This window comes from Mustela erminea, chromosome 13 (genome assembly GCF_009829155.1).
Source record: "Mustela erminea isolate mMusErm1 chromosome 13, mMusErm1.Pri, whole genome shotgun sequence".
Taxonomy (NCBI): Eukaryota; Metazoa; Chordata; class Mammalia; order Carnivora; family Mustelidae; genus Mustela; species Mustela erminea.
The window spans coordinates 74,016,150-74,029,711 of record NC_045626.1 but is presented as its reverse complement, the minus strand read 5'-3'; the positions used below and the strand labels follow the sequence as shown (position 1 = coordinate 74,029,711).

The window sequence follows — 13,562 nt, the reverse complement described above, 5'->3', positions numbered from 1 at the left end:
CACCCTCTTTCACATAGCCACGTCTGTTGTGGAACAGCTGTGTGTGTGATGCTGTTCTTAGGTAAACTGACCAACCCTGAGCCCCACCAACCTGAGGGCACGATGAGGGTGATTTTCATGCTTAATGGTTCTATGTGTGTAACTGGAGCACTTTAGCCATGCCTCCTTCCTGTCTTTTTCGGTTTTCCTGGGTATCCCCAGGATGTCCTGAGAAAAAATATGCTTATATTCCTCCATTCTGTTCTCTGCAAGGATGCAGAACACGCCCATCAGCAGTCCTTGATTTCCCCACTAGTGCTGGGTCCTTACTCCTCTCTTCTCTTTCAGCCAGCTGCACCCCACCTCCCCAAATTCCCATGCAAGGAGAAGCTCTGAGGCATCACCTACTCTGCAGTCAACCAGACTCTGAGTCCTGGTCTGGCTCAGTTTGGTTTAGCTGGGTCACTTCAGAGGTCGGAGCTCTTTGGGCAAGTGACAGAAGCCCACTTCAGACTGGTTCACATACAAAAGAAAATCTTGACAGAACTAAGGAGTCTAGAAGTGCAGTGACTTCAGGCATGGTTGGCTCCAGACGCTCCTATGATGCTCTCATTCTCAAGCAGGCCCTCCTTATGCAGGGCAGAAATGGATCCCCGCAGCCACTGCCCTACATCCTTCTGGCTTAGGGACTTGAGCAGAGAATAGTGTGAGTTTCTCTGTAGTTCTGACAAAATGAGTTTGGGGCTCATTGTCCTTGATTCAGATTGGATCACATGACCACCTCTTACCCAATGCCTGTGACTCCAGCCTGAGTCCTGTACTAGGTCGAATCAGCTCCATCCAAGCCCCAGAGAGTTGGAGAGAGAGAGACCCCAAAGCCAACAGGAGGAGTGGCGGTATGGGTAGAAACCATAGTCCTCCTAGAGTCCCCTTGCCTGGCTGGTTTTGTTTTGTTTTGTTTAAGATTTTATTTATTTATTTGAGAAAGAGACCGTGAGAGAGAGCATGAGAGGCTAGAAGGTCAGAGGGAGAAGCAGACTCCCCATGGAGCTGGGAGCCTGATGCGGGACTTGATCCCAGGACTCCAGGACCATGACCTGAGCTGAAGGCAGTTGCTTAACCAACTGAGCCACCCAGGCGCCCCTGCCTGGCTGGTTTTAATCTGCCCCTTGCAGGTAATGAACTGTGCTCCTCCAGGAAACATGGGCTCTGTGTGGTCTTTTCTACGTGTCCTCTCTTCCTCCACCGCAGGGCCCCGCTGAAGCTCCTCTGTGACAACATGAAGTACCAGATCCTTTCCAGAGCCTTCTATGGATGTGCGTATCGGTCTCATTTGCCATTGTGGTCTATGGGCACATTTCTCAAATGCCTGTTGTATGGCATCAGCATCAAGGGAAGGAGCCTGGCTCTGGCACCTGAACCCCAGCTCCCCAGTTCCTAGATGTGTCTAGATTAGTGAAGCTATGCAGACGTCTTAGAGCCTGAACCTCCTCAAGCAGAGCCTGGGCATAAATTTTATCTCTGGGCTCTAAGAGAGGGCAGCCAACCATGGGGCTCCTCAGGGGAGGGGTTTGGTTAGTCACCATGGCATCCCAGTGCCCGCCTTAGAGGGTTTGTTCTCAGAATGAAATGAGAAACGTGAATAAACCCCTAGCAGCTGGCATTACCTGTCATAGGTGCTCAGAGTCAGTTCCCCTCACCTGTGGGCATAAGCAGAAGAGTAAAGAAAAGTTAAAAATTAAAACTTAAACACAGGTATTCTGGTTATTTCCATTTAACACATGAGGAAACGAAGGCACAAGGAGGCAAAGTGACTTGTCCAAGGTCACCTAGGACAGAGCTGGGACTCAAACCCAGGCCTGCCTGACCACAAAGCTGGTTTGTTTTTGTTTTGTTTTGTTTTTACTCTGCTGTGTTCATTCTTAGCACATTTTATTTTCTCAGCCTCTCAGCCTAAATGGGGGAGAGAAAACCTGTGTTGTCAGGGATTCTAGAAAAGTGTTGCTATATCCTGCATGGGCCTGGAGAACAGCAGTGCCAGCCATGTGCCCAAGCCCCTGGAGGGACAGAGTGTAAGCTCCCCAAATCAAGGTTTTTGCCCATTCTGTTTTCATCCATCCCTGGTGCCTAATTCAGGTCCTGGCATGGAGCCCAGATAGAAAGGCTTCATGGAGGAAGGTCCAGATGCATGGGGGTCCAGATGCATCTCAAACAGTGTTATGCATTCAATGGCTCTTCCCTGATGGGGGTTGAGAGCCCAGGTTCTGGCTCTATGCAGCTTGGGTTCCAATCCCAACTCCACACTTCCTAGCATTATGATCCAGCCAAGAGACAGAAAAAGTCTATGCCTCGGTTTCCCCATGTCTAAGATGAAGAATGTAGGAGTACCTGTTCCATATGTCATGAGAATTTAGTGACTTAAGGATGTGAGCTCTGGGCAGTTCCCTGGCATGTAGTATGTGCTTGTATAAGTGTGAGCCATTTCCTCCTCTTCCCCCTTTCTCTCCTTTCCCTCCTTCTCCTCCTTCTCCTCTTCTCCCTCCTCCTCCTCATTGCTGGTAGGGGCCAGTCCTCAGGCTCCAGATGGCCCAGGGTCCTCTCTGGGAGTTAATAAGGGAGAGCCAGAGGGAGGGGGCATAGAGCAAACACAGGCTGGTCATTTGCTGAGTGCCTCCTGTGTACCAGGCACTGTGCCTTCCAGGTGCCCAGGGCAGAGCAGATAAAGGGCCGCAATTTGGTGGCTTGTAAGAGTGCAGAACCATCTTTGAGAGCAAACCAGGTGCATCTCTCAGGGCCTTCTTTATCTGGCTGCACTTTGATGGGATGGATTGGAAGCACCCAGAGGCACTGTGAGCCTGTGGGATCACTTCCTGCCTCCTTCCTGCTGCTCCTTCCCTGCCTCCTGCCTGTGGCTTAAATACCTTGGCTTCCAGGTAAAGAGGTAATGTCACCCTAGCCCAGGCTGAGGAAGATGATCAGATGTCCCCAGGCTCATACAACTGTTAAGCAGTCAAGCCAGCAAGGGGTTTTGCCCCTCAGAGCTCCTTGCTTGTCTGGAAGAGAAGGATGATGGGACTTTCTAGGTCACAAGGGTTCACAAGGTTTGTGGGTGAGGTAGTGCTTTGAGATCCATGAGGTAAGGCAAGGTGGGTTGGATGGTGGATGATGGCACTCTCCCTCCCTCCCTTGCTAGGGCTTGCCTACTGCAGACACCTGTCCACTGTGAGGACCCACCTGTCAGCCCTGGTCAATCACATGATTGTGTCTCCGGATTCACCCTGCGATGCTGGGTGTGGGCTGACGGCCAGGATCTGGGAGCAGTACCTTCAGGACAGCACGGTAAGGCTTGGCCTGGCTTGGCCTACGGTGGAGCATAGCCAGTGGGGGGACCATTTGGTCATCTGAGCAGGACACCCACCTGGTTATGGGGACTGAAGGCTGTTAGGATACCTTTGGGTTCTTGGGGTGCCTGGATGGCTCGGTGGGTTAAAGCCTCTGCCTTCAGCTCAGGTCATGATCTCGGAGTCCTGGGATAGAGTCCTGCATCGGGCTTTCTGCTCAGCAGGGGGCCTGTTTCCTCCCCTCTCTCTGCCTGCCTCTCTGCCTACTTGTGACCTCTGTCTGTCAAATAGATAAATAAAATCTTTAAAAAAAAAAGAAAGAAAAGAAAAAAAGGATACCTTTGGGTTCTGCATACCCAGACTGAAGGTCCCTCCCTTCTTGAGAGTTCCAAGACCCACAGCCCCCTTCTGCCCAGATGGGTGAGAATCAAGGAGGATGGAAAGTATGCTTGCTTGTCTAGGAGTAAGAATGAATTCTTCCTCAAGCATTTATTAAGCACCAACTGTATGCTCAGTGTTGCAGGAGGGACTGTGAGTTCTCAGCAGGAAGGGACCTACAGTGCAGTTGAACTACTTAGAAGGACAATGGTAGCTAAGTCAGAGGAGGGAGGTGGGCCCAGGAAACCCCACCACCTTGCAGAACTCTTCCATCTCTGCCTCAGGGCCTGACAATCCTCCCATTATATACTCCACCTGGAGACAGATTTCTAAGACTTCTTAGAAAGCAAATGTCCCCACAAGGAAGGTGTTTACATTTGAAAAAAGTGTCAGGGTCAAAGTGTTTGGGAAACAAGATGGGTCAACTTTTCTGTATCCTGCTGCACTTCCTAGAACCTTGGGTAGGCCAATGCGCTTATCTTGTCCCTCTCAAGAAACTGGGGGTGGCTGGGGGGTAGGCAAGCATAAGGAACAAGCCCCTGGAATGTTTAGGGCCCTAGGGACCTTTGCTGGAAAAGTGCATCCCATGGCCGGTGTGGAAGGCAGAATCCATTTTGACAGATGCTAAGTGAACCTCCCTCAGGAGCAGACATTCAGAAGAGATGGCTGATACCTCCACAGGATGAACACGATGGCTCAGTCCACTGGGTGCTTCTCACCCAGGGCCCTCGGGAGGGCCAGGCCCGTGAGCACCTGGGTTAGCCTGGCTTCCCCATGCTGGGGAAAAGCGCTATTCTGTGCATGAACTTGGGAACACTGGGGGACTCTGGGGAAAACAAACTGGTTCCCAAACCTGGGTAAGCAGGAGGGTTGTTTGACTTGAATGCCTACTTACGGTGACAACTCAAATAATGAAGAATGCAGGTGTAGAGGACAAAAATTGTTCATGTACCTTCTTTCTGCCGCAGTGCCCTGATTCTACTCCTCCGAGTTAATGAATAGTATCAGTTATGTTGAGACCCTGCCATATTTTTCCTGTGCTTATACATTCATAGATAAATCTACATAGATATATCTGTAATTCTTATTTCTGCAAAATGAAGTGACATTATATCTGTATTTTAAGCAGCAATTTCATTTTATATCAAAGATGTCTTTCCAATCTCTAGGTGAAGTACTGAATGCTAACACCTTAGTGCCTCACAGATGAGTAGCCCGTAATTAATTCAAATCTTCCCCTAATGAGAGACATGTGGACTCTTTCTCTTTTTAAAAAATTATTCCAAACAGTGCTTCCGTTGACATCTTTATAAGCACATATCACTCTGACCAGTGCTTTTATTTCAGGGGTAGATTCCTAGAAGTTAAATTGATTGATGTGCATTTAAAATTTAAATAGATATGCCAACTTACTTTCTCAAAAAAGTCACTCTCCCTGGCGGCCAGGGAAAGTGCACATTTCCTGAGGAATTCAAAAGATTTATAGACTTCTGGGCTCCACTCCAGCACTACTGATTTAGCATCTCTGGGACTGGAGCCCAAGAATTTATATTTTTTTAAAATTCCCCCAAACATTTCCAGTGATCTCCCCGGTTTGGGAGGTACTAGTCTAAGGACAAGTTGGTTGAAAAAAATAAGTCAGTCAAAAATGAGTATTTTTTAGTCTAACAGTTTCACAACCCTTTCACAAACTGGCCATATTTTTACCCTTCTTGGTTGCATTGTTGTATTAGGGTGGACTGAGCTGCAGTAACAAGTGGTCCACACTTTGTCAGTTGCTTGATATCATGGGGTGTATTTCTTGCTCACGGAGGAGTCCTAGGTGGGCATTCCTGGCCAGTGGGCCTCTGTCTTCCCTCCAGAGGTTTTGGGGTCTCTCAGTCTCATGGCGCCACCATCCTCCAGGGCCTCATGGTCATCTGCCTCCAGGCAGCAGAGGGGAAATGCAGAATCTGAAGGGAATACACCTGCTGCTTCAAAGCTCTGGCCTGCAAATGACTTACATGACATCCTGTCACATCCCATTGGCCAGCATCTAGTCACATGGCCACCCCTGCCTGCAAGGGAGGCTGGGAAATGGAGTCCAGCTATAGGTTCCAGGACCCACACAGGTGGATTTTTGATGAAGAGTTTATAGCCTCAGCCACAAATGGTTCTTTGATTTTTAACTAGCATTGACAAGGCTTTCTGCAGAATACAAATTAAAATTTCCAACAAAGCAAAAGAATGGCTGGTTTTGCCATTATGGTTGGGTACATCTAAGATGATCATTAAGTTGGGAAATCAGTGGGACACCTGGCTGGCTCAGTAGAGCAGGTGACTCTTGATCTCAGCGTTGTGAGTTTGAGCCCCACGTTCAGCACTGAGTTTACTTTTAAAAATGTGAAATATGCTTATAATTTTGGGATGTGAAGACGTAGGAGGAAACAACCCTACTACCCTTCAGAGTAGCTTTCTAGTAGTCATTGGTATTTTCCATATGCACACACACACACAAACACACAAACATGAACAAATAGGACCTGCTAGTCCCCCAGCCTGACTAATTATAACCGCAAAGCCTTTGCCTGAAAATGAGTTCTTAAAAAGAGGGCAAATCTATTGGACAATACAGCAGACAGTTGTTAAAGTCATCCTAGTGTGCACAGAAATTATTAGTGCATGAAGAACCAGCTGGAAATGTTCATTTTGGATCGATTTACTTTTAAACAATTTTCTTTGTGCTGAGTCAAGATTAAAAACTTTGAGATAATGTTGCCACATCAGCACAATGCACAAAATTGACTAAAAATTAAGTAGAAATGCTAATTAATTCTATACTGGCCTTTTGGGGTTTTTTGTAAAAAAAAAAAAAAAATGGGTTCACGCTAGATATGTTCTGCATCTTGGTGGGTTGTTTATTTTCCAGTTGACAATATACTTTGAACATCTTTTTATGTCAGTTCTCATGGATGCATCGCCATCCCTACCTATACCCACGTAGGGGATACATTGTTTCCCTATCAGTGGGCAGTTGGGGCTTTTCTCATATGACGCCAGGGTGGATATCCTGGTACAAACAGCTTTGCTTATTCACACACCATGATCTCTAAAGGCCAGATCTGAGAAGTGGGACTGCCCGCTCACAGAGCCCTCCTTCCGGTTTTCTGTTGACCAAACCCTTTCCTTCTTCCCACCTACCACAGAGTTACGAGGAACAGGAGCTGCTACGCCTTATCTACTATGGGGGCATCCAGCCAGAGATCCGCAAGGCTGTGTGGCCCTTCCTCCTGGGCCACTACCAGTTTGGGATGACAGAAGCAGAACGGAAGGAGGTTGGTGACCTTTGATGGGCAGCGGGATCTTTGGCAACTAAAGGAGCCAGGGGCCATGGGGCTGGTGGTGCTCTAATTTCATACTGGACCAAGATGGGGCAGGGGAACATGGGGGAGCCAGGAAGCTCCAGGGGATGGCTGTTCCCTAAAAAAGCAATGCAAGCTACAGATACCATTGTTTAAAATTTTATTTGGGAGATAATTATAGATTCAGATAGTTACAAGAAATAAGGCAGAAGGATTTCGTGTATCCTTTATCCAATTTCCCTCAATGGTGGCATCTTACAAAACTGTAATACAATTTCACAATCAGGGCATTGACGTGTGTGTCTGTGTGTGTGTGTTTGTGTGTGTGTGTGTGTGTCATCACCACCACAGTCAGCATACTGAACAATTCTGGTGCCAACAGGGTCCTCATGTTCCCCTTTTTTAAGCCACACCTCCCAGCCTAACACCTGGCAACCACCGCTCAGTTCTTTCTTCCTGTAATTTTGTCATTTCGACAATATTGTATAAATGGGATCACGTAGTATATAAGTTTTTGGGATTGACGTTTTCACTCAGCATAATCCTCTGGCAGTCTCTCCTTTCTATGGCCAAGAGTTCTATGGTATTCACGGCCTGGGTGCATCACAGTGTGACTACCCACCTGTTGGTGGATAGGTGAGTTGTTTTCCCAGTTTGGGCTATTGCCGAGAAAGCTGCAGTGAACATTTGTATTTTCGTGGGAGCATTAGTCATCATCAAATGCTCAAGTGTACAATTGCTGGGACACATGGTACACATGCTTCATTTCAGAAGAAACTGTCAAGCTTTTGTAGCTGCTGAACCATTTTCTAGTCCCACCAGCAATATCCCAGTGAGCCACACCTGCATCCCACCTGGAGTTTTGGTCTTGTTGCTATTTTTTTATGTTAGCCACCTAGACAGGTGTAAATGATGTTTCATTGTGGTTTTAATTTGCATTTCTCAAATGGCCAGTGATGCTGAACATGTTTGCACACACTTCTTTGCCACCTGTGTATCTTTGGTGAAGTGTCTGCTCTCATCGTTTGTCCGTTTTCTAGTTTTCTAGCTGAATTGTTTGGGTTTCTACTGTTGCATTTGAAAGTTCTTTATATGCTTTAGATATTTTTTCTTTGTTGGATAAATGGTTTGCAGATATTTTCTCCCAGTCTGTGTCTTATCTTTTCACCCTCTTCATGGGATCTTGTGCAGAACAGATTTCTAAATTTTTGATGAGATGCAGCTTATCAATTTTTCCTCATATATACTGTGCTTTTGGTGTCAAGTCTAAGAACGTTTTGCTTAGTTTGCCCTAAATCCCGAAGATTTTCTCCTATGTTTCTTTTCTCAAAGTTTTGTAGTTGCACGTGTTACATTTAGGCCTGAGGTCCATTTTTAGCTCATTTTTGTATATAGTGGGTGGTTTTGGTCAAGGTTCATTTTTCGGCCTGTGATGTCCAGTGGCTCCAGCACCATTCGACAGAAAGGCCATCCTTCCTTCGTTGAACTGCTTTTGCACCCCTGTCAGCCATCAGTTGGGCACATTAGTGTGGCTTCCCCATTCTGTTCCATTGATCTAATACCACCCTGCAGTGAGCCATCTTCAGCTGATACAACCTGGGGCACCTGTGTTCATCTTAACTGTCCAGTGAATGTGTTAGTAGTAGTCCCATTTTGAAAAGTAGAAAGAAACAGATGCCCATAAATATTTTTTTAAATGATAAGTTCACGAGGAATTATAAAAACTGTAACAAAGAGGTCCTGCCATACCCCTCACTCGGCTTTCCCCAATGGAAACATCATGTAGAACAGTAGCCCGTTACCAAAGCCAGGGCATTAGCATTGGTACAATAGGACTCACTTGACTGCAGACCTCACTAGGATTTCACCAGCTTCTGCATTAGTTTGTGTGTTCACATGTGTGCAGGTGCATGTGTGTGTGCATGTGTATGCATAGGTCTACGTCATTTCATCAAGGTGATACTAATTTTAATACTAAATTCTTATTTAACCCAACATACCCAGTACATTACCATTTCAGCATGTAATCAATATTAACATTATTGAGAGATTCTCCCTTCTTTTATTCAGACTAAGTTCTTAAAATCTGGTGGTATTTGACATTTCATACCCATGTACCCGCTATGCTATTGTGTATTTGTCAGTAAATTGACTCACTGTGTGTATAGCTTATTGAAAAAGATACTTGATATCCCTGCCATCAATGGAAAACTGACATGACTTGGCATAATAGACGGAAACCAAAAAAATAAATAGGATCTGACAAAAGGGCATAAATCAGTCCCACATAGATGCCATAGCTTGCGTAAGGCCTGCTCTCTCATTGTCAGAAATGGGGATTATAAAGTGTTAAAGGAGGTGTTCAAGACACTGTGGCACCAGACTGACCTTCCCCATAATCCAAAGACTTAAAGGGGAGCTGGAAATAGAAACTACACTGTGATTCCGTATGATAAGACCCCATGCCAGTGAATTGTCTAAAATTGCCTCAGGAACAGCAGGAGGTCCCCACCATGCTTCACCCCCTGCCTGCTGGGCTCCCGACAAACAGGAACAGTATTCTTGGGTGCCAAGCCCTGTGCTTGGGACTGGAGACCTAGTGGTGCGTTAGATGAGGTCCTTGCCAGTTTAGTGAATGTGCAGAGTCAGATGGAGGCAAACCCAGGGGTTGTAAGAGTCCATGGGAGGCAGCAGTGTCAGGCAGAAGGCTCCCTGCTCCCTTTCCAGGCAAGGGGTGTGAGGAAGGCTCTCTAGGAAGAGGGGCCAGCATGAGCAAACCCCGAGGGCAGACTCGTGCATGGTGTGGTGTGGGAGTGTATCTCTGTGGGTTTGTGTGGGAGGGGCGGGAAGTGTGTGGTGGGCATGGTGGTTGGAACATAAAGGACAGGAAGGTGGGGATGACAGAGGTGGGGCTGGGAGGGAAACAAAGAGGAGGCTGTTGAGGGGTAAGTGCATGGTGTGGGGGATCAGGCTGGGACAAGCAGGTTCTGGGAAGGAGGTTCCTGGATGGTCCTGGTGCAGGGTCATGGAAACCTAGTCTAGGAAGGCAGTGGGAATGGGGAGATTTGCTAGGACAAATCTTCTGGAGGTCAGTGGGCAGGAGGACAGGACTTTGGGCAGGGTGGACCCTGAGCTTCTCTCTGGAAGCCCTGAATAGATAAAGGATTCCCCACCCCTCCCAGCCCAGCAGGGGACATTCTCCCTGCCCTTCGTGCCCCTCCACACCCTTACTAACAAAACAAGTTGCTCTCCCACCACACGGAAAATGAAAATGCTTGAAATCTGTAGCCCTTCTGTTAAGCCATTGCAGGAGTAAAGGGAGAGGCTGATTTTGTTCATCTTTGTATCCTCTGCTCCTGGCCCCGCACTGGGCACAGGGGAGACCCTCATAAATGTGTGGAGGGAGTAGATGGATGGGTGGAGGGGGCACCCTGCTCATCTTGTTTCTCCTATGCCTAGTGTGGTACCTAACCCATTGTAGGTGATTCCAGAAATATAGGCAAACAAGTGAATGAGGAAGGAGAAAAGCTAATAAGAAAGGGAAAGAAACAGTCCTCTCACTTCAGTACCCGCCTTGGCTTAGTATGCTGCCTGGCAGAGTAGAGGTTCCACAGATAATTGAATGTGTGAATGAATGAATGAATGGAGAAAAGAGGGAGGAAGGAAATATTGAAAGAAAGAAGTGGCCTCGTGTACATTTGTGTACCCCCAGGGCCTACCCAGTGTCCTGCATATAGTAGGTGTTCTGTTAACATCTGCTGGCTGTTCATGAATGATGGCTGCCTGTCTCTGGGGCTCAGGGTCCCAGGTCAGGGCTAGCATCCTCTTCTGGCTTGGGCTGGCTCTCCCCAGGGGTGACCTTGCCTCTGCCCTGGCAGGTGGATGAGCAGATTCACGCGTGCTATGCACAGACCATGGCCGAATGGCTGGGCTGCGAGGCGATCGTGAGGCAGAGGGAGCGGGAGTCCCACGCAGCTGCCTTGGCTAAGTGCTCATCGGGGGCCAGCCTGGACAGCCACCTGCACCAGATGATGCACCGGGACTCCACCATCAGCAACGAGGTGATGGGCGGCACCCATCTGGGAGCACAGGGTCAGAGGGGCAGTAAAGGCCGGGATCTGCTCTGTTTAGCTATTGTAGGAATGGTGACAGCTGGGTGTCTGGAACTGTCACTCCTAGCGTTTGGGTGGGAGGTGACCGTGGAGTTGGACAGACCCATGTTTGAATCCAGCCTCACCATTTTGGGGGGCAGGGGAGATCTCAAGCAACCACCTTCACTTCTGGGCCTCAGTTTCCACATCTATAGAATGGGAACAACCATTTACATAGGGGAGGTTTGTGTGCAGTTCATCTGAGATAGTGCCTGCGAAGCTCCTAGCACTTGCATGTAATCAGCACATGCTAGACTTTCATGTATTCAGAAAATGCTCGCTGAGTACCTTCCGCATGCCAGAGACAGTTGGGAATGTCCTGAAACGTCAGAAACACTCCAGAAGCCAAGTCAGAACTCTCCGCTCTTTTTTTTTTTTAAGATTTTATTTATTTTATTTGACAGACAGAGATTACAAGTAGGCAGAGAGGCAGGCAGAGAGAGAGGGGAGGAAGCAGGCTCCCTGCTGAGCAGAGAGCCCGATGCGGGGCTTGATCCCAGGACCCTGGGATCATGACCTGAGCCCAAGGCAGAGGCTTTAACCCACTGAGCCACTCAGGCACCCCCAGAACACTCCGCTCTTATAGAACCTCCAGTTCAGCAGCCCAAAGAAGGCGCTGAGAAGAAAGTTAATTCTCTTCCCCAGTGATGTACACTCATCAGTTGCCAGCAGTCATGCTCCCTAGCATAGTAAGCAACCACCCAAAGCCAGTGACTTCTAGCAGTAGACACTGAATGTGTACTCATGGGTGTGGCCCAGGCAAGCACTTCTTAGCAGGGCTGGCTGGGCTCACTCTTGCACCCACTGTCAGTGCCTGGTCAGCCGAAAGGTTTGTTGATCTATGCTGGGCTTTCTCCCATGTCTGGGGTGACTGGGCTGTGATCCACATGTCCCATCCTCCAGCAGGCTGAGCTGGGCACATTCTCATCGTGAACACAAATTGTAAAGAGACAAAGTGAAAACGCACAAGGGCTGGTAAAAGCTCTGCCCTGTCGAGATTGCTAACATCCCACTGGCCAAAGTAGGTCACAGGGCCAAGCCCTGCATCCAGGTAGGCAGGAACTAGAAGTCATAGGGCAAAAGCTTATCGACAGGGGAATTACAAAAAAATCAAGCCATTCGTGCCAACCAGTCACATGGAGTTGAACTTAAATATTAGCCAGAAGTGCCAAATACAAGGCAGTGAAAGGTAAGGTTTTCCAGTTGCAGGAGTGAGAGGTGGGGTCTTGTGCCTTCTGTGTGTCCCCAAAGGCTCCAGGGAGCAGAGGGAGATCTCCCCCACTTCTCAGTGTGCAAATAGGAGTCTGGGCCCTGAGGGGACTTTCCCAAGTCAGGAATAGAAATGAGACCACACTTGAGGAATCCCTGCCTGAGCTGAGAGCAGGGCCCCCAGGGCCCCAGAGCCAGGATACAGCCTCACCCCTGTTCTCTTGGCCTCTTTTTCTGTCAGTCTTCCCAGAGCTGCAGTTCCGGCCGCCAGCATGTCCGCCTGCAGAGTGACTCCAGCAGTGGCACACAGGTGACATTCTGGAGGCCCAGCCCCTTCCGCATCCCCCCCTTCCCGTCACCCACTCACTCCCTCCAACCTGGAGTAAAGGGATTGGGTGTCCATCACGTACAGGTCACTTAAGATTTTTAACTTTTTATACTAGCATTAAAAATGGAGTTTTTAGTTAACACAAGTAATATATGAATCTCTTCTCCCTGTAAAAAATTAAAATGTTTCAGAGAAAGCTTAAATTTGGCTTTGACCATTCCTAATCCCCACTCGCCCTCCCTAGAAATAGCATCATTTTCTGTGTGTCCTGTCAGCCCCCACTGCTTGCCTGTACATACGCAGAAATATGTATATAGTACATAAAGCATATATTGCAATGTTTGATAATTTTTGAAAATTTCTACATAAATGCCATCGTATGTGTTGGTCCACAGCTTTCCATTTTATTCAGTGAAATGTTAACTCATCTCACTGGATATTAAATAAAAATGCAAAGCCCCACAAATATGCTTACTATGTCACCTTTTGCATAAAAAGAGGAAATATTAATATTAATATACCTATTTTCAAGAACAATGGATGAATAAGCCAGAAATGAATCAGAATCATTACCCACAGGAATCAGAGGAGGGCACAGGAAAAGAAACTACATTTCCATGAATATCCCTTGTTTCCTAGTTCCAACTTTGGAGTTAGGTACGTTTGTTTTTTTTTTTTTTTTTTTTTACATAATTTAAAACAATTGAATCAAATTTTTAAAAACCAAAAATGTGATTTTAACAGTAAATCATGTTGGTGACCTAAACACAGTGAAAAATAGTTCATGTTCCTTTGGAATGTGGTCTTATATCCTTGATAGGATATGACCTCAGGA

The 13,562-nt window shown here is 47.3% G+C and overlaps 1 protein-coding gene across 7 annotated transcripts in view; it reads left to right on the top strand.

The window, feature by feature from the left end:
* The window catches only part of SGSM1 (small G protein signaling modulator 1), an 89,523-nt gene that overhangs the window by 56,561 nt on the left and 19,400 nt on the right, over positions 1 to 13,562 (top strand). For 5 of the 7 annotated variants that reach the window (XM_032310001.1, XM_032310002.1, XM_032310003.1 and 2 more), the window contains 5 exons: positions 1,231 to 1,295; positions 3,173 to 3,318; positions 6,884 to 7,012; positions 10,918 to 11,100; positions 12,641 to 12,709. In XM_032310001.1, coding sequence (XP_032165892.1) covers positions 1,231 to 1,295; positions 3,173 to 3,318; positions 6,884 to 7,012; positions 10,918 to 11,100; positions 12,641 to 12,709 — 592 coding nt within the window. The remainder of the gene's footprint in view (positions 1 to 1,230; positions 1,296 to 3,172; positions 3,319 to 6,883; positions 7,013 to 10,917; positions 11,101 to 12,640; positions 12,710 to 13,562) is intronic. The other 2 variants (XM_032310004.1, XM_032310005.1) reach the window with 1 other exon arrangement.